The sequence below is a fragment of the Vanellus vanellus genome, assembly GCF_965231255.1.
Source record: "Vanellus vanellus genome assembly, chromosome: 1".
In the NCBI taxonomy this organism is placed as follows: Eukaryota; Metazoa; Chordata; class Aves; order Charadriiformes; family Charadriidae; genus Vanellus; species Vanellus vanellus.
The window spans coordinates 16626231-16646385 of record NC_138905.1 but is presented as its reverse complement, the minus strand read 5'-3'; the positions used below and the strand labels follow the sequence as shown (position 1 = coordinate 16646385).

The 20155-nt window shown below is 36.3% G+C and overlaps 1 protein-coding gene across 1 annotated transcript in view; it reads left to right on the top strand.

The window, feature by feature from the left end:
* LRRK2 (leucine rich repeat kinase 2) overlaps positions 1 to 20155 on the top strand; it is a 74515-nt gene that overhangs the window by 37861 nt on the left and 16499 nt on the right. The window contains exons 25-41 of the mRNA XM_082498175.1: positions 739 to 887; positions 2688 to 2781; positions 4634 to 4820; positions 5148 to 5329; positions 5851 to 6080; positions 7089 to 7216; positions 8470 to 8688; positions 12534 to 12735; positions 13360 to 13448; positions 14420 to 14607; positions 15528 to 15682; positions 16693 to 16839; positions 16993 to 17184; positions 17939 to 18085; positions 18422 to 18522; positions 18697 to 18887; positions 19564 to 19724. Of these exons, the coding sequence (XP_082354301.1) occupies positions 739 to 887; positions 2688 to 2781; positions 4634 to 4820; positions 5148 to 5329; positions 5851 to 6080; positions 7089 to 7216; positions 8470 to 8688; positions 12534 to 12735; positions 13360 to 13448; positions 14420 to 14607; positions 15528 to 15682; positions 16693 to 16839; positions 16993 to 17184; positions 17939 to 18085; positions 18422 to 18522; positions 18697 to 18887; positions 19564 to 19724 (2762 nt within the window). The remainder of the gene's footprint in view (positions 1 to 738; positions 888 to 2687; positions 2782 to 4633; positions 4821 to 5147; positions 5330 to 5850; positions 6081 to 7088; positions 7217 to 8469; positions 8689 to 12533; positions 12736 to 13359; positions 13449 to 14419; positions 14608 to 15527; positions 15683 to 16692; positions 16840 to 16992; positions 17185 to 17938; positions 18086 to 18421; positions 18523 to 18696; positions 18888 to 19563; positions 19725 to 20155) is intronic.

Sequence of the window (20155 nt, the reverse complement as noted above, 5' to 3'; positions counted from 1 at the left end):
TAGCCATGTAAACTGCAGATGCTGTCTCTTTCATCTCCCATAATTCATTTTAAGTAAGATCGTGATATTTTTTACACAGAAGTTCACAGAGAATAAAGATAAAAACATATTTAACTAAAGCAAGCCGTATTAAATATGTGAATCAAATTTACAAAAGCAATATTTTAAATTCAAAATCCTGTTGCATTTCTTCATTAGCTTTATTTTGAACTTTATTGGCAGTATTACCCTTGCAAAACAGTGCTGCGTGGTTCTTTTATCTCTGTATTTTCAGGATCTTTGTCTCTTTCTGGTGTTATTCTTCCCAGAATACATTGTTTGGAACATTATATACACATCCTGAATTGTATCCCCTATGTGGAATTATCCCTTATGTGGAATTGTATCCCCTATGTGGAATTATCATATATCTTTAGTAAAGAGAACTACTCACAAATGCAGCAGTCCTCTTTGTGTGGAATTAAGCTGCAATATGTAATCAGGAAATGACACCTTGTAGTACATTCTGACATTTGCTCTCCAAATTAATTAAAACAATCTCATTACCAGTCCTGTTACTCCATGTTGTCATATGTACCAGTATTTTTGCTGACTGATCAGTCTTTATACAGATAAAAGTCTTATTTTTGTTTATCAGTGTAAGGACAGCATTGTCAGATCAATACTCTTTAACTTTTTAGCTAATAGTTTCTAAATAAAACATGGATGTATTTTTTTTTTTTATTCTGGTTATCATAGAAACAAAATTTCATGCCTGTGTTCACCCATATGCTTGAAAGAACTGAAAATTTTAAACATTAGTAAGAACAATATTTCATCCCTTGCTGAGAATGTCTTCATGGGCTGTACAAAACTGGAGCAGTTCAACGCCAAGATGAATGCTCTTGGTAAGTATCTCTGAAAATAGGATCCACCTTCTAGAAACCATTCCAAGTCACAAAATTTCTCAGCCACCAGCATTTGGAGTCTTGGGAGAACAGTAAAGGAGAATACCATATATGCTTGTCCTTGTTTATATGGTTCCCTAACCATCAGCTTTTGGTCACTGTTGGAAGCAGTATACTTCCAATGAGGTTTGATGGACATTTGATCTGACTGCGTAATTCATTTTGTTTTTACATTTGTAGTGGACGCCGTAAAAATGGTTGAGTGTACATTTTGTTGGGGAAGGTTCAAGGCCGAGGAAAACATTCAAAATTGGCTTGCAAATCTAGTACTAATGCAGGTTTAGTACTGTACTGAAATACATATACAGACATCCTGCCTTGTATCAGAAATAGTGTGGCCAGCAGGACTAGGGAAGTGATTGTCCCACTGTACTCAGCACTGGTGAGGCCCCACCTCAAATACTGTGTTCAGTTTTGGGCACCGCAGTATAAGAAGAACATTGAGGTGCTGGAGCGTGTCCAGAGAAGGGCACCAAAGCTGGTAAAGGGTCTTGAGAATAAGTCCTGTGAGGAGCGGCTGAGGGAACTGGGATTGTTTAGCCTGCAGCTTTATTGCTCTTTACAACCACCTGAAAGGAGGGTGTAGCCAGGTGGGGGTTGGTCTCTTTTTCCAAGAAACAAGTTATAGGATGAGGGGAAATGGCCTCAAGTTGTGCCAGGGGAGGTTTAGATTGGATATTAGGAAAAATTTCTTCACCGAAAGGGTTCTCAAGCATTGGAACAGGTTGCGTGGGGAAGTGGTGGAGTCACCTTCCCTGGAGGTATTTAAAAGACATGTAGATGTGGTGCTTAGGGACGTGGTTTAGTGGAGGACTTGGCAGTTTTAGGTATACTGTTGGACTCAATGATCTGAAAGGTCTTTTCCAACGTAAATGATTCTACAATTCTAAGTATTACCACACCATATCCAGCATTGTCTTCTGAATAAGATAGAATGTTTGATTCACTTGCCTAAATGCAGGTGTCATTTGAGATGCCCTGAAGTATCAAACTTGGCTCACAGCTTCTGGTTCAGAAAAAGCAGGTCTTCCATAGCTCCTGTGTTGTATCTCTAAGCCATGTGCAGGTAGCTCAGGTGCCACAGAGCAGATCACCTTCACTAGAACCCAGTGTTTATGCAATTTGATTGAGTTCGGAGTGTGGTTCAGTGGCTTAGCATACTTTATGCAAAGGTGTCAAAACTAATTTACCTATGAAAAATACAAATCATATAAATGAGATTTTAGTGATACTGCAGGAGTTCATAAGTTATTGTCTGAATTAATTTCTGTCTTCAAGACATTAAATCTTCCATTTTGAGATTATTGTCACAGTATTTTAGAAGGTAGCTCTTATACCTGCATTAAACACAGCTGAACCACTACAGTCATTTTTATATGCATAAGACCCATCACTCATTGAGTGAATTATGGGAATGTTATGTATACTGGCAATACAGTAAAGTGTAAGTAAGATTATTTCAGTGTTTAATGCCAATATGAGATGAAGTATAACAGTATGTAATGTGATAAAAGCCAATACATTACCTCGGTTCTAAACTAATTTCATTTTAGGAGTTTAGTTTTAAATAAGCTTTAAAAAAAGATTCAGATTCTGCCTTTGATAGCTTGTACAAAGACCCATGTATAGAAGAGGACAGACTGACCTTTTAGTCTATCTTTGATTTTAAAAAACTCCAGTCTTAAAAATAATTTAAACAGTTCTGAAAAGTAATAGGATTAACCTTTTTTTCTGCTCTAGAAATAATACCTGACCTGTCATCAAGCATAACAAGCTTAAAGTTATCCCAAAATTGTTTTATTAATGTTCCAGAAGCAATTCTTCTTCTACCACAGTAAGTTATTATTTTATTTATTGAAGTTAATGTCAAGTTCTTGATGAAGAAAATCTGATGGCAAGACCTTTGTTCAACAGAAAATTTTGCATGTTTTACTGATTTTCAGGAAATCTTCTCTAACAGGTTAAATCCAAAACTTAGAAGCTTTTAACTGAAGACAAATCAGTCACGTTTTCTTCATTATTTTGAGAAATTCTGTTCCTCAGATTCAAATAGTTGTTATTGAAAATATATTGCTTGACTGCTGAAGCTGAGAATTCTTGCTTAGATGACCAGAATTCATATATTATTTTCTTGAAACCAACAGTAAAAAGTTAATGGCAATTTTTCTTTTTCACGAAGTTCTGCAAACTTTTGCACAAGGCTACTGATATTAGTTTTTCACTTCCCAAATATCATAAGATATCTATTCTCAAAGAATGACACTTCCTCTAGATGGAATTGTGACTAAAAATGCATGTGACATTTATTTTGCTACACCTTCAAAGCATTACTCATGTGAAAATAAGACTTCTGCTTTTTTTTATAGAAGTTACTGACCTTAACGAGTCACTAGCATCAGATTGTGGAAGGAGTGCTTGGAAGGGATGATCAGATCAGTTACCTGATAGATGTGGGTAGATATGAGTGCTGAAGGCACCATGGGGAGGTGCTATGAGATTTGTGAACTTACATTAATCAACTGTACATAGAGCACGTCATTACTAACATGATAGTACACTGTTTCAGCATCCTAATGTTTATTTTCACAGCAGCAAATTTAATGGATGTGTTGAAAAAGGTGCAATTTTCAGGTTCTACATCTCCCAGCCCATGCAAACCAATCAGGAGCTGCATGGATTTTTTTGCATGCTTCATGTTCCACAGTAACATAAACAGCATATTTGTCCAACAGATGACTTACAAAAATTAAATGCTCTTTTTTATCTAGTTCTTATATACATGTGTAGTTGAACTATATAATTTATGCACATACATGTACTTACAAGCATATTCACAGAAACATTCTGATAGTGAAGTATCCATACCATCTGATGTTAGTGTCCTAAGTTAGGAGCAAGAAAGAGCAGTTCAGATGACCTAGTGAAGCTCCATAGTTTATAAGTGAAATCTTGGGTTCTGGAAAGTTGGTAATACCAGGAAGTTTCCCACTGCTTTATTTTAATTTGAAATTTATAAAAAAGCACCTGAAAATACATATTAATATTATGTTGATTGCAGTTAACTTTTTGAATACGTTTATTCTAGTAAGTTAGACGTACATAACAGTGTACTCCATGGTCCTGCACTGGAATCCTGAGCTCAACTCTATTCTCTGTTACCTTGGTATAAATGTATATTAACTATCCTGTTTACAATTGAATTACTGAATATTTGCACTACAGGAGTGTGAACCATATTTATGTGTGTTTTCTACTAATCTGAACGGAGCCATGCATGTCTGCAAATCGTAGAAGAAGGAAGTAGACTATTATCACAATATGTACACTTATTTAAAGTGACTCTTTAATTTACTGTCTGAAACATTTACACACATTACAGTGTGGATGTTTATTTTCGTGGCCAGGCCACAGACATTGAAAGCATATTGTACTGAATCAATTATTTGTATTTTTATAATTTTTATAATTTTTTCTGAGGTAATGAAGGCCTACTTATAATAATCTTAATTACTTTTGCTTGTAGTAGTAATTCTCTATCTTCTTATATCTACATTCCTGTCAGAAAACTGTCTGTTCTGATATCTGATCCATTTGTTTAGTTATTAAAAATGAATACAGTTCCAGTTAATCTCTGTTTTATTTTTTCCATCTGCTAACTTTTCTCTCTTTTATTTTCACGGTTTTAGTTTGCGATCAGTAGATCTAAGCCAAAACAAGATCATGAGCCTGCCTGGACCAATGCACTGGAAATCATTAAACTTGAGGGAGCTGTTATTTAATCATAATCAAATAGATGTCTTGGACTTGAGTGAAAAGGCATGCGCATGGTCTAGGCTGGAAAAGCTACACCTGTCCCACAACAAGTTAAAGGAGGTAAAGTGTAACATTCTACCTTAAGAAAATTAAATCACTTTTCAATTGGATGCAATTTTTCAATGTTCATTTGATTTTCATGTCACCTCTCATATCAGTGTAAATCTATAAGTAAAACGGTATATGTTATATAATCAGTTTGTGTAATGAATTCATTATGAGGCCCTTTGTCTATTAGTGTGGGATATTGGGCCTGTTTATTAAAAAAGTTAAACTACAGCGGTAAAAATAATACCTAGTTTTGTTAAATATTTAATGTATTCATGCTCATACTTTTTTCTTTTTTTTTTTTACGTTTAATTGCCCATTAAATGTTCTTTTATTTAGATTCCTCCTCAGATTGGCTTCCTAGAGAACTTGACTTCTCTGGATGTAAGTCATAATCCCGATTTGAGATTCTTTCCAGATGAAATGGGAAGACTGTCCAAAGTCTGGGATCTTCCCTTGGAAGGACTCCATCTTAATTTAGACTTCAAACATGTGGGATACAAAGCCAGAGACATTATCAGGTTTGTTGCCCTTTTGTTCTTGAATATTCTTTTTTTTTGCTTTCCTGGGATATGCAGTAAACATTAAGAAAATAACATATCCTTTTGAAAAGATGTGCTGGTTTGCCCTATGAAATCCAGCATGCTACTCTATGGAAGGTATCATATCATATCAACACACACACAGAATAGATTATAGTGATTTAGACTACAATAGTATTACTTCTTGAATTTGGTGCTTCTATAAACCGTGCAATAAAAGGTGCTTACCAATTATTTCTGGTATGTTTCTTGTGTTCCCAAGTACATTGCACAGAGCACATTTTTTGGTAATTACAAAACAAAAAAAGGACAAATTCTGAATTAAGCTTTAACTTTCAAATCAGAAATTAGAATAGACTGTTAAAATCCCAGTAATATCAAACAGATATTGAAAATTTGATGAAAATGCTATGTGTTTAGATTTTTCCTTGGTCTTGAGTTCTGGTGGTATTTTTCTTTATTATACACTTCTGTGAGTTCTGCAAACTTTTTTATGCCAGATTTCTTCAACAACGACTGAAGAAGGCTGTACCTTACAACAGAATGAAGCTCATGATTGTTGGAAACACTGGCAGTGGGAAAACTACCCTGCTACAACAACTAATGAAATGCAAACGAACAGAATTGAGCTCTCCAAAAGCTACAGTAGGCATTGATGTAAAAGACTGGATCATTCAAGGGAAAGGAAAAATGAAGAAAGAACTTATATTAAATGTGTGGGATTTTGGAGGTATTTCAAGGGCTTATTGTCCTTTACTGTTGTCTGTTCTAACACAATGCATTACTTATTCTTAGAGTCAGCCTGGGAAATTTCTATCTGTGGACAGTAGAATCATGCAAATGTACACAAAAAGTCAAGTAACGACTTACAAATTAGTGAATTCTGTAAATCAGCAGCTAATCCCTCAATTTTAATATAAGGCCTCAGGAATTTTTCATAACCGAATGTGGTCTGACCACTCGTTTCAACCATAGCACTCTAGAACTGTCACTTCAGAACAGTAAGAAACTGCTTATAATCACCAGAAGAATCATCTTCCACTCAATTCTGTTTCTCCCTTTTATACTCTGGGTCTCTCTAGGCTCTACAGCATTGCTGTTTTGTAATGTCACAGAAGACAAAGCGCTTCGGAGAAATCTTTGAACTTTGGGCTTTTGGAAAACTTTCTAAGTGTGGGGGACTCCAGAAGCACTTGTAAAGTTCAGGGGTATTTTAGGCTATGGAAAAGTTGATTTTAAACATTGTTCCATGATCATTTAAATACAGTCTGTATCACAATGGATAGGCAGAGAAGAGCAGCATTCAAGCTCCAATTGTGATTTTAAGGGCTTAATCATATGAACTTGGGAGTCTTATTTTGAAGTTGCTGAAAGGATAGGAGAAAGGGAGGGAAGAAGGAAGGAATGATTGAGGGAGAAATTCTATATTGGAGTTTTAAAAGAATCATGACCTTCTAAGTTACTTTGCAGCAACCATGTTTATCCAGTTAAATCTTACACTTCTTGATTTAAAACTAGCTTACATAGTTCAAGACTACATTTCAGTGAATGATCTATCTCAGAGTACCTGTGTAAAATTCATAGTTACTACAAGCTTCCTGTCAATTTAGATAGTTTTCTGTAAGCATTCATTTCGTTTATGGGTTAGTGATCTGAGAATAAGTGTTCTGCTGCCTTTTTGTGATCTAAAGGTGTTCAATGAGGGAAGTACTAAATCGTGGACTTTTTTTAACATTAGGACAAGAAGAGTTCTACAGTACCCATCCTCACTTTATGACCCAAAGAGCTTTATATCTTGCTGTTTATGACCTCAGCAAAGGACAAGCAGAGGTGGATGCTATGAAGCCGTGGCTTTTTAACATCAAGGTAAGCCATAGATATGTACAGAATGGAATTCCGCTTTCCAGGAAGCTGTTGGTGAACAGCAAATTTACGACAAATATTTTTAGAGGGGGATAGGGGAAAGAAGCTCTTCAGCAAATAAAAATAGTAAGATGAAACAAGAGCTGAAATACATCATATTTTGGATATGAAAATATTTGTAGACATACAAAGACATGATTAGCACCATTTTGTACTTAAAATGGTAGAGTCGTGCAAAAGAATACTTTTGTATGTTCTGGCAATATTTTGAATTGACTGATAAAAATAAGAAAGGGGTAGTATTAAAGGGATGACAAGTTAAACCTGCTTTTTCGTATACACCATTGTAAATTCTGGGGAAATCAGAATTTGACTAGTTTAAAACTGACTAGATGCAGATTTGAAATTGTACTGTTAAGGGTATGCTTAGCATCCTATTGTTAATATGAATGATTCCAGGACTATTGTAGGGAAATTGGTCTGAGAATCTGCCTATATATTTTTCTTTTGCTCTAAGTGTTTTATTTTCATTTAATGGAATCACCCTGTGGTGAGCATTACTTGTCTTATCCTTTTGCGTGATGGTTAGCCATGGCTGGGCAATGCAATTACATAAACGTTTTGTATACTGATCCTGTTTGCTAAACTTGTCTTTTTCCTCTTCTCCTTGAGCAGTGATACAGGACAGAGGGTTACAGTCAGTTTAGTGTTGATGAAGACCATTTCTGATGTGTTCTCCTTTGCTATGCAATACTTGCAGGTGTTTCATTGCTGCCCTGTTCCAATGACAGCTAGCAGAGTACCCTTTGCTTTTCCATTGTTGGGCATTTTTAATGAAAAACACGATTATCCCTCTATTTTACTGACAATGTTATTAATCTGCAAAGTGTGAAATCCAAAGCTATACTGCTTCCTTTTAGAAAAAGCTGATTTTTTAATATTTCTATTTTGAAATAGACTGCACTCTGTATGTCAAAAAAATATGTTTCATATTTATAGACTGATGCACTTTTACTGCCTTATCCAGTCAAGGCTATTCAATGGGATTGCTGTTTAGACTTATTCTGAATAAAGACATGAAATAGTATTTCAGATTTCAAACTTATTTAAAAGAGGTATATTTAAAGAGGGAGAAACAGTTGCTTTTTTCATTGTATTGTTTGTTTTGACTAAATTGCTCACATTTTATGTGGATGTAAAACTATAACATCAACATTCACTATTGAGTTAATCAACTGTATGGATCTTACTAACAGGCTCGAGCTTCAACATCCCCCGTCATACTTGTTGGCACTCATTTAGATGTTTCTGATGAAATGCAACGCAAGGCCTGCATGAGTAAAATCACTAGAGAGCTATTGAATAAGCGAGGCTTCCCAGCAATCCAAGATTATCATTTTGTGAATGCTACAGAAGAATCCGATTCCATTATCAGACTTCGGAAAATCATAATAAAGGAGAGTCTTCACTTCAAAGTAAGCTACATACTATTCGTAATATTGAAAACATTCTAGTTTGACTTAAGTAAATATATCTTTAAACATTAATTAAACACATAATGAAATACATTTTTAGTGTGATAGCAAACTCATCTTGCCTTCTATAAAATCTTACACACAGCAAAATATTGAAGGAAAATCCTCAGTTTTGTTTTCATTTCATTTTCTACCAAAAAAATCATAGAATCATAAAATGGTTTAGGTTGGAAAGGACCTTGAAGATCATCGAGTTCCAACCCCCCTGACATAGGCAGGGACACCTCCCACTAGACCAGGTTGCCCAAGGCCACGTCCAGCCTGGCCTTGAACACCTCCAGGGATGGGGCCTCAACAACTTCTCTGGGCAACCTGTTACAGTGCCTTACCACCCTCAAAGTGAAAAATGTCTTCCTAATGTTCAATCTGAACCTGCCCTCTTCCAGTTTAAAGCCATTCCCCCTCGTCCTATCGCTACATGCCCTAGTAAAAAGTCCTTCCCCAGCTCTCCTGTAGGCCCCCTTTAGGTACTGGAAGGCCGCAATAAGATCTCCCCGGAGCCTTCTCTTCTCCAGGCTGAACAGCCCCAACTCTTTCAGCCTCTCCTCATAGGAGAGGTACTCTAGCCCTCGGATCATCCTCATGGCTCTCCTCTGGATATGCTCCAGCAGGTCCATGTCCTTCTTATGCTGGGGACTCCAGAGCTGGATGCAGTACTCCAGGTGGGGTCTTACGAGAGTGGAGTAGAAGGGCAGAATCACCTCCTTTGACCTGCTGGCCACACTTCTTTTGATGCAGCCCAGGATACAGTTGGCCGCCTGGGCTGCAATCGCACACTGCTGGCTCATGTTGAGCTTCTCGTCAATCAGCACCCCCAGGTCCTTCTCCTCAGGGCTGCTCTCCAGCCATTCCCCGCCAAGCCTGTATTTGTGCTTGGGATCGCCCCATCCCAGATGTAAGACCTTGCACTTGGCCTTCTTGAACTGCATGAGGTTGGCTTGGGCCCACCTCTCCAGCCTGTCCAGGTCCCTCTGGATGGCATCCCTCCCCTCCAGCGTGTCTACCTCACCAAACAGCTTGGTATTATTAGCAAACTTGCTGAGGGTCCACTCGACCCTACTGTCCATGTCACCGAGAAAGATGTTGAACAGTACAGGACCCAGTACCAACCCCTGAGGAATGCCACTCGTTACTGCTCTCCACTTGGTCATCGAGCCATTGACCCCAACTCTTTGAGTGTGACCATCCAACTTCATAAAAATCTCAGCAAAGTTTTGTTTTCAAAAACTGGGTCATAAATAGAATATTTAATTAAAAGTAGGCCATCTTTTTCTTACAAAGAAATCTGATCAAAAACTGTTTTTTGTTGGATGGCAACATGTAATTGCAATCAGTATTGCAAGATTTCAGGGGACCAGGAAATAAGATTTTGTGATTTCTGAAAGCCAACTAATTCTCCATTTACAGATTTCATTTTACATAGTTTGAAACTATTCCTAGAAAGAGGAAAGCGAATCACAGCAGGAAAAGAAGACCCCTTGGACTGAGTGATCCTCCTAAACTGGAGAATCTGCACTTCTAGTTCTGTTGTCTCCAAAGTCATCCCTACCACTCATTCCCTGCTGTCTCCTTAGCCACACCAAGAAGCTTTGTCTAAGCGTGAATGACAAGTATGAAGACAATAGCCCAGGGATGGAGCTTACAGTAAGACAGGATCCAATCTGTAGCAAACAGAACATACATTTTAAAATTTATTTTATTTATACGTTATCAATCATATTGTTGCAGAAGTCAGAGATCACTCAAACAGATCTGATTTAGTAGTTAGATTATTGAGTCCTAATTAGTAAATTTAGTAGGTGAAATATTTAATAAGTACAGGTAGATTGAAGGTCAATACTCTACTACACTTAAAGTTAGTATGGGATACAAAGACTGTCACGTGAGCTTACTATGCGTATCTTAAACATTACATGCATGCAAAAAATGTCACTTACCAACCTATCGATGGCTGGTGTCAGGTAAGGGATTTCTCAGCCTCGAGGGGTAACCTTGAGAGGCGTCCCTTGTCAAGGGAAGATCACCGCTACATAGCCAGCTGCTATGGAGGGAGACCCCAATGGCTGCAGATATTTATAGTGGTTGATTCATAGTTAGATTTTCTGTTCTGTTAATGCAGTTTCAGCCGCTTATCAGCCCAGTCTCAAGTCAAATCGGTTTTTTGGGGTTCGGTGCTGTATTCTCACTGATAGCCTCACACAATAGGATTAACTTCAGTTAGTCTTACTGGCTGAACATCTGCGTGGACCAAAGTTCAGTTAGTTCAAACAGGAGTACATCCATCACACATGTATAGTGTCATAACGCATTAAAGAGAAAAGGTGATGTCCTGTGCTACTGAAGTCAATGGCAGAACTTCATAAATAATAGAGTGCAAATTTCTTCTGAATTACTGCTTGAAAGATTTTATATAGCAAATATTGTATTTATGACCAGCCTCGCTTTGGTGGTGTTACAAAGGAGAGAAAGAGTGTGCACACCTCTTGTTTCTACCTCAGAAACTACCACCTTAGCCATGTCCATAATCTGCCTAACTTCATTCCACAGTTCAAGGAATAGCTAACCAGTGCTAAGTGGCAATGAGGTGGCCTATTCATGTGGAATGGTTTAAGTCCACTTCTCATACATCCAGTAGGCATGAATAGAGTGGATGTTTGTAAAGATATATGTAGCCTGTATCTCACCATACTTCTTCAATACTCAGGAGAAGTTCTGCTTTTTGAAAACATTTCACTCTTAGGTACCTAAAAATTGTTCCTTTAATGTCTCTTGTGATTATGAGTTAAACTGATGTTTAAACTTCTACACAAATGTAAGGCAGCCTAAAGGAAAGGAGATAGTTTCCATAAATAATGCAGACACTTTGTGAAAGGAGTGTTACTGTGTACCTGCTTAGAAGTTAGACAACATGACTTAAGTATTCAATGTTGTCATCAAGTGCTCTTAGTCTTTGAAATTACACAAGGTACTAATGACATTTTTCACAAGGTACTAATGACATTTTTCACACATAAAAATGCTACAGTGCATTGGTGTTTAACTTCTTTGAGAGAAAGTTTACAAACTAAGAAGCCAATTTGGAAATGCTGGGAAAATTGTTTCCCATTTCCTCAAAAAATATTATTAGTTCAGCACCCATGGAGAAAGAAAAACTTGGTCAGGTGCTAGCTAATACTAAAGGTCAAAAGATGTCTCCAGGAAGGAACTCAAGCTCAGGAAACAGGGGCAAAGCACCCGACTCTGTTTCCCTTAAGTATCACTAACCTGGCCCAATTTATCTCTTCCTCTCCTCTTGTCCACTATCAGCAGTGGAGACTTTTCATTGAGCTGCTGCCCTTTTCGCCCCAGTTTATCTAAAGATATGTCTAGAGACAGTACAGATTACAAGAGGTATCATTTTTTTTTATTCATTTGCGTATTGGCTTGTGTTAACCTGAGATGTATGACATCATCTGTTCATACAGTGAATATTTCCCTGTAACTTCAAATAAAAGTTTCTCTTTGAACTTCTCAGAAGACATAGTTTTTTATTTTTTATGTACATGTAGTATGGAAATATTTTCTTCTTTGAGTATTCATTTATGGAAAGATATTCATATTATAATTCTGAAAGAAGAGTTAGTTACATCTACCTTTCAGAAGCCGTATTAGTCACTAAATGAATGTTCTTGTTCCTTCTTGCTGCTACTATTGAGTGGACATAACCACCTTACATCTTAGTCTTATTGTCTGCATTTCACATGGAGAAATTAATACATTTAAGATTATTATTGTTAATTATACAGATCAGAGATCAGCCAGTGGTTGGTCAGCTAATTCCTGACAGCTACCTGGAGCTGGAGAAGAGAATTTTGCTGGAACGTAAAAATGTCCCAGTTGAATTTCCTGTGATTGATCAGAAACGCTTATTGGAACTGGTACAAGAAAGCCAGTTACAATTGGATGAAAATGAACTCCCTCACGCGATTCACTTTCTGAATGAATCAGGTAAAATATTATCTTGGATGTATGTTTGCTAGCACTTTGTTGCAAATCTGCAGCAGACAGGCCTGTATACATTTTTAAATCTCGCACAAGGTTGCCACAAAGTGTTGAGCTGAAATGCTTAAGATTGGGTAACATTAGTTTTATAATCCAGGTTGCTATGTCATAAAGAAATGCCATGATATAAAGGATCACTACTGTAACAACTTATATACCTTACCCCTCCTTGAAAACATTATACGTGCTGATTAGACAGCACAGTTTCTGAAGAAAGATGCAATTGCTATAATAGCTTTAATAGAATAGTGGTTAGGTGAGTATACATAACAGCTTATCTTAGTGCTGTACGGACTTCATAAGATTGAATAATAACACAGAGCATAGCTGCTTGGCAAAAACCCAGGTCAGATTACAAATCTAACAAAACATCTGAAAATAAAGGTAAAACTGAACAAATCATGGTTGCATTCTGCTCTCCTGAGATACTGACATAAATTCTATAGCTGTATTTATTATTCAAATTGCTTATGTCAAGTTACATAAGAAACACAGCCCAGAGTGGGGTGTTTATTTTGCTTAATATGGAGCTTGAGAAATGCGTTGCTAATTACAATATTCTTTGTGCAGGTGTACTCCTTCATTTTCAAGACCCAGCACTGCAGCTAAGAGACCTATATTTCGTAGATCCGAAGTGGCTATGTAAAATCATGGCACAGGTTAGACTCTGATTACTTTTTGTATCTACATTCATGGAATTTTTTCCTGTGTCTCAAGCCGTTGTAACTTATTAGTGGTTCTTCTTCATGATTTCTTTACTGTTTCATGATCTAGAATTTTCTCAGGGCCCATATTTGTTTACCTGGCTATTTCTGTTTCCTTTACTTTCTAGACAACTGTCTGTCTCAGTGGTTCTACATTCTTATGCTGTAACGTCCAATATAATTTAAACTGCACTGGACACAAAATTACATACAGAATAGAAAAAAAAAACAGGGATGCAAACTAATCCTGCAATACATTGTGATAGGTTGAAGTGAAAGCTGGAATTTTGGATTGAAGTAGTAAGAATGGGGGAAGAAGGGTCATTGTATGCTTGGTACTGATAGCAGAGGAAAGTGATTGATATGAATTCACATGTTGGGATGGGGAGTAGCGGACTGAGTGCTTAAATGAAACCATCATTAATATGTTGATCTAGAAACACTCTCAAAATTTTTTTAATATATTCAGATTTCCTAACCTCTGAACCTTTAACTTTCATTCAGTGCAGGAAATGGGATGGCAAAAATATAAGTTTGAGCCTTTAAAGCTGGTGGGATTAAGAGTGAGAAAAGACCTAGAAGATCATGTTGTTAGTGCCAGTATGCTTCTATGAAAAATCACTGTACATAGGCTCCTTTCAGAGAACACTTTCACAAATTAACTTGTAGAAAAAAATTCCATATAATATGGAACAATGAAAGCTACTGAAGAATGGTGGCACAGTAGTGGCTTGGACAGGTTACATTTTTTCACTGCTGTCTTCTTGCTGGCTAGCATTATGGAAATGTTTTGTTTCACTGTGAAAGGGAGTCCATTTTTTCCTCCTAAGTAACAGGTTACCAAATATTTCAGGGAACAAAGTTTGTCAGGAAAACGCAATCTAATGATGACTGTACCCCTGAAATTGTTTTACTTTTTTGGAAAGATTCTGACAGTGAAAGTGGAAGGCTTTTCTAAATATCCTAAGGGAATTGTAAAGCGTCCAGATGTGGAAAAATTCCTTTTAAAGAAGAGCAAGTTTCCTAAGATCTACATGTCACAATACTTTAAGCTTCTGGAAAAGTTTCAGATTGCTTTGCCATTAGGAGAGGATCAGCTACTAATCCCAAGCAGGTAAGCAAAGAGTTAAACCCACAAATGAGAGCCATAGAAGTTGATCAAAATAAAAACCTCCCATCAGGCTAACTAGTTTAACTGATCAATAAAGCATTTGGTATATGAAAGCATGTTATATACTTAGTACACTACATTTTAGTGTACACTTTCACAGACATGTTAAGCTGATCTTGTAGCAGATAAAGCTTACGTCATATTAGCGTGGTGGGTAAATGGAATCTATAAATGATAAAAAGGCTTTAGGAGGATAATATTTCTTCTACAGTTACCGTTCTCTGAGACTACAGCAGGAAGATTATAATTTAGCTTTACATCACAGTGTGCCAGCATTACAGATATTTATTGCAATATAAAAGATAACCATGAATTTCTATAGCTGATTTGCTTGGAGTGAGAACCACAGTCAAGTTACTCAGAAGCAGTATCTCCTCCAAACAGTCTAGTTATTAAATGTGGCGACAAAAAAAGTGTTATGAATTTGAATGCGGTTGTTTTGCTTTATCTGGAGCAGGTAACACAGTTTCTCTGCCTCAGTTACAGATTTCCCTAATGTGTTTAATAGTACTTATTTTGCTTAATGGAGAGAGTATTGCATGGTTGCATTGATTAGAGTCTCTGCGTTCTGATAGGAGGATTTTATCTGTCTTACCTGCTGTATATGTGTCTCAGGTTTTTATCACATTTACATTTGATATGTAGTGATTGTTAGAGAGGTTCTATTGGGTTTAAATTACAGCAGAACTTCACTTTACCATAAGCAAGTAGAATAAGCATATACGTTATCTGTCTGCTCCTTTATCGTTTGAATCATTCATTCATTAATAGATAATACATTTTACATAATAAATAATGTATGTCATCAGTCAGTTTGGATAAAGAACATCATTAAAAACTGTCTAATAGTTTTATTCTTTCAGTTTGTCTGATCACAGACCTGTTATAGAGCTTCCCCACTGTGAAAATTCAGAAATTATCATCAGGCTCTATGAGATGCCATACTTTCCTATGGGTTTTTGGTCCAGACTGATCAACAGGTTGCTTGAAATATCACCTTACATGCTGTCAGGAAGAGGTACAAATCTTTATCTTCAAAAGTAATAGTGAGCATGTTTGCTTTGCCAACACCTGCATGTTAAAGCTCTAATCCCCAATATTGTTTAGCTCTAGCTAATTTCTGGCCACTTCGCAAATGTGAGAAAAAGAACAGTGGTCATTTTTGTAAATTAGAAATATCCAGATAGTGCCTGATCTTTACAGTGTTGTGCAGAAGAAAGTGAAGGTTGTAAGCTGCCTATTTCTCTCTTTCGGATGCTAGAGATGGAGGAAATCCTTATATTTATGCAATGTTACCATTTGTCTCTACAAGGAATACAGGAAAGGATATGTCTTCCACACAGAAAAACAAACTGCTTTTCTTCAGGTTCATCGATTCTCCCTTGAAAGTCTAAAAACTTTGCTTTTATCAGAAGCGGGGGGTGGTATGTCTTTAATTTTTTTCCAGTAATTCCGTGCTTTGTCATGAGATCTGTCTGCTGAACTTTGCAATTTCATTCATCTTTGTTTTTTTAATGTGTGATTTATGAATACTGGTGACAAGTAAAGTATGAAAAATATGCATTGCTAATGCTCTACAAATGTGATTTATAACTGCCTGGTCTCCTGGCATTCAATTCCTCCCGAATTCCAGTCACATCTTAATATTTCATGTGTGTGTGATAGAGAGAAAATTTAAGTCACTGACTTTTTTTTCATATGTTGCCTAAGATATTCTGTATTTGAACCTGAGCGTACCTAAGCATTTCTGTAATGCCTGCATGCATCACCTGCTACATGACTTACCATCTGATTAAATATTGAGTTTGTGGATATGTCTTATAGAACTGAACACCATTTGACATACATTCAGCTTTTGTGGGGCTATTCTGTCTGCAAAGTTGTGGCCTTTATTTTGTTTGTTATTTGGGTAGGCATAAACCTACAATCATTATTAAGTATTTTCAGTACCATGAATTATTCCACATAATTTAAAATGTGACATTCATATCGGAGATCAGATTATTAATCCAATTTTGTATTTTTTAGAGCGAGCTCTTCGTCCTAATAGAATGTATTGGAGACAAGGCATCTACTTGAATTGGTCTCCTGAAGCTTATTGTCTAGTGGAATCAGCAGTACTTGACAACAACCCAGACAGTTTTTTGAAAATTACGGCACCTTCTTGCAGAAAAGGTTAATTATTCCTGAGCCTGATTTTTGCTCCAGTTTGATTGCAGCTTGGCATTTTGGTTTGTTGAGCTCTTGCCTTTGGAATGTAGAGTTTAGCTTTGTAATTACAAATATAGCAGATTGAGGCTGTAATTTTCCTCTTTTCATTTCTTAAAGGGTGCATCCTTTTGGGGCAAGTTGTGGATCACATAGATTCTCTCATGGAAGAATGGTTTCCAGGTTTGCTGGATATAGATGTATGTGGTGAAGGGGAAACACTGTTGAAGAAATGGGCTCTGTACAGCTTTCAGGATGGTGAAGAACACCAGAAAATACTACTTGATGACTTACTTAAAAAAGCTGAAGAAGGTATATATGTATGCCATTTGAGGTTGTTAGAGGTATACCTGTATGCAGATAAACATTATATGACATCCCCTTTATAACATTTGGGTACTTCACATTATTTAAAAATTATTCATTTCTGTAAGAAATAGTTATGGTATAAGTCAAAAGCGACTTGTTCTTTTTTTTTTATGTAAGCGCTGTTGGTATAAGCATAGAATATGGGACATATTGCAGCCACTCTTTATAGTCATGTATAAATGGCAATAATGAAAACAATAATTTTGTTATGATACCAATAATGTAACTTCATTCATGGAACTGAATCCAGCACATAGTAAAACTGGTACTAGATCTTTTGGTTGGACCACATACAACAGTAATTTAAAAGACAGTATTCATGATGACATTCTACATACTAACAGAACTCTTTTTATAGACATCAAAAATAATCTCTTGGTGAGTTTGGTGTTGTAACATAGTAACAGTTGCTATCACATTTGATTGGTACATATACAGAACCTTGAAAATACTTAAACATGTAAGATCCATTAAGTTGAATGGCAAACTTAATTAGTGTTCTGTTCCCTATATATACACATATATATGTGTGTATGTTTGTGTGTGTGTGCTTATATATATATAGACACACACGTATTAATTAAATTTTAGGTACATTGATCATATGCACTCACAGAGCCCCATGTACCTTTCAGTCCCTTTTGAATGATGACTACCCCCTTTTTTTTTTTTTAATTGTCTCATTTATTTTTCTTAGGTGACCTTTTGGTAAATCCAGATCAACCAAGACATACCATTCCAATAGCTCAGATTGCTCCTGATCTGATACTGGCTGATTTGCCTAGAAATATTATGTTGAACAATGATGAACTGGAATTTGATGAAGCTCCTGAGTTTCTCTTGGGTAAGCATGATTTGGTATGGTTTTTTTACAGAGGTTATCTAAACAAATCTGTTGAATTTAGTTGTGCAACATATGAAAAACGTTTTAGAGATTTCTCTTCTGTGGAAATGCATTTTTTATAGTATTCTGAATTTCAGGTTATTGCGTTTTGATTTTCCATTAACTTGTGTGCTAGGACACTGTTTATTATGTGTTTAGATTACTGATCGTGAAGCTTAACACAGTATAGATGATCCACACATTTTAATGGAACCCTTTCAGCTATTTTTTTTTTTTTTGAGAAATGGTTGATATCCCTTTGTTTTTAATATTCTTTTCAATTTTATCTCTGAAAAGGTGATGGTGGGTTTGGATCTGTGTACCGTGCATCCTATGGTGGAGAAGAGGTTGCTGTAAAGATTTTCAATAAACATACTTCCCTCAGGCTCCTAAGACAAGTAAGAAATACTGCCTTTTTTTCTGTAGTGCTCTTCTTGGAATACCAACCCTAGTGAAGACCTTAAAAAGTTTAAGTGAAGTGCAAGACTTCACTCCAAAACATTTCTGAGTTTACTTCAGAGCTACAGAGGTTATGCTATTTCCACTATTTCATCTGATTTTACAATTTACAGGAGCTAGCAGTGCTTTGTCACCTTCATCACCCCAGTTTAGTGTCTCTGCTGGCTGCTGCAATCCGTCCCCGGATGCTGGTGATGGAATTAGCACTTAAAGGATCTCTCGATCGTTTGCTTCAACAAGACAATGCAAGTTTAACTAGAACACTTCAGCACAGGATTGCTCTACATGTAGCTGATGGGTTAAGGTAAATGTGACTTCTATGTTGCTGTAAAAACAGGATACAGCTGCAAGTAGGATATACTGCAGATGAAAAGCTTATCTTTTCTTATATCTCAAGCAGAGTATTCTCTGGGTCAGACAAATGCTTGGATTTTTATGATTGATTAGCTGATATATAACACAAACTTTTGTTACCTGTTTTTTTGTGCTAACAAGTGGTGCTTATATAAGTAGAGAAATAGAGAGAATTCTGCATGGAACTTCTATGTGTCTGTTGATCTCTTATTAAAATGTCGAAGAAATTAATTTAGTGCATTTTTAAAGTTCTGAAAGTCAATGAATGTTCTCAGGAGCTACTGAAGTGTGACTCTAAAACCACAAAACCTGGAAAGGAGCTCAGGGACCAATGAAGCTTAAACTTCTAAGATTCAGTTTTCAAACTGCCGGTGACCCTTCAGATAAGACTTGGTACTAAAATACCGCAATGTTTATGTGCCAGTAAATAGTATTTCAGAACAATTCTGAAGTCAATATCCAGTAAGGCGGTGTAATGTTGGTATGGTAATATTTGACATTTTTTAACACAGTACTTAACATTTGAAAGCGCGATTTACTGTTGTTGGAATAATGCATTCAGTGTGTGTGTATAGATGCATCCCTGAATTATGAATGCTTTCAATAAATACTTTTTTGATTAACAGGTACCTGCATTCAGCAATGATCATCTACCGTGATTTAAAGCCTCACAATGTGTTGCTCTTTACCCTGTATCCCAATTCAGCTGTTATTGCAAAAATAGCTGACTATGGCATTGCCCAGTATTGTTGCCGAATGGGAATAAAAACTTCCGAAGGCACACCAGGTATGGAAAAATGCTTTGTTTTACAGTGCATTATGTCAAAAAAAAAAAAAGAGCTAATATGTTTTTTAGTTAGTCTGTAAGAAGTAACTCAAATCTATGGTCAAAATCATGAAATGTAGTCCTAATCGTATTACAAGTTGTGATGCCAGATTTATACCTCTTGGCCTTTCTTCCTACTCATGTTTTAACCGCTTTTACAAGAATCAAGGAGTATACTCTTTAGAATCAAGGAGTTCTCTTTAAAAAGATAAAAAATTAAGTTGCATGTATTAATTACGATTTTTTCAGTCTTGTTTTAGTGTGGTTACTGTGATATTGAAATTATACTGCTAAAATGATTTGTCGTTTTCATTTTCATTAATGCATAGGTAGGTCTTAATTTTTTTTAAAGGCAATAAATGCATGCACTGTTTTTAGAGAGAACATACTAG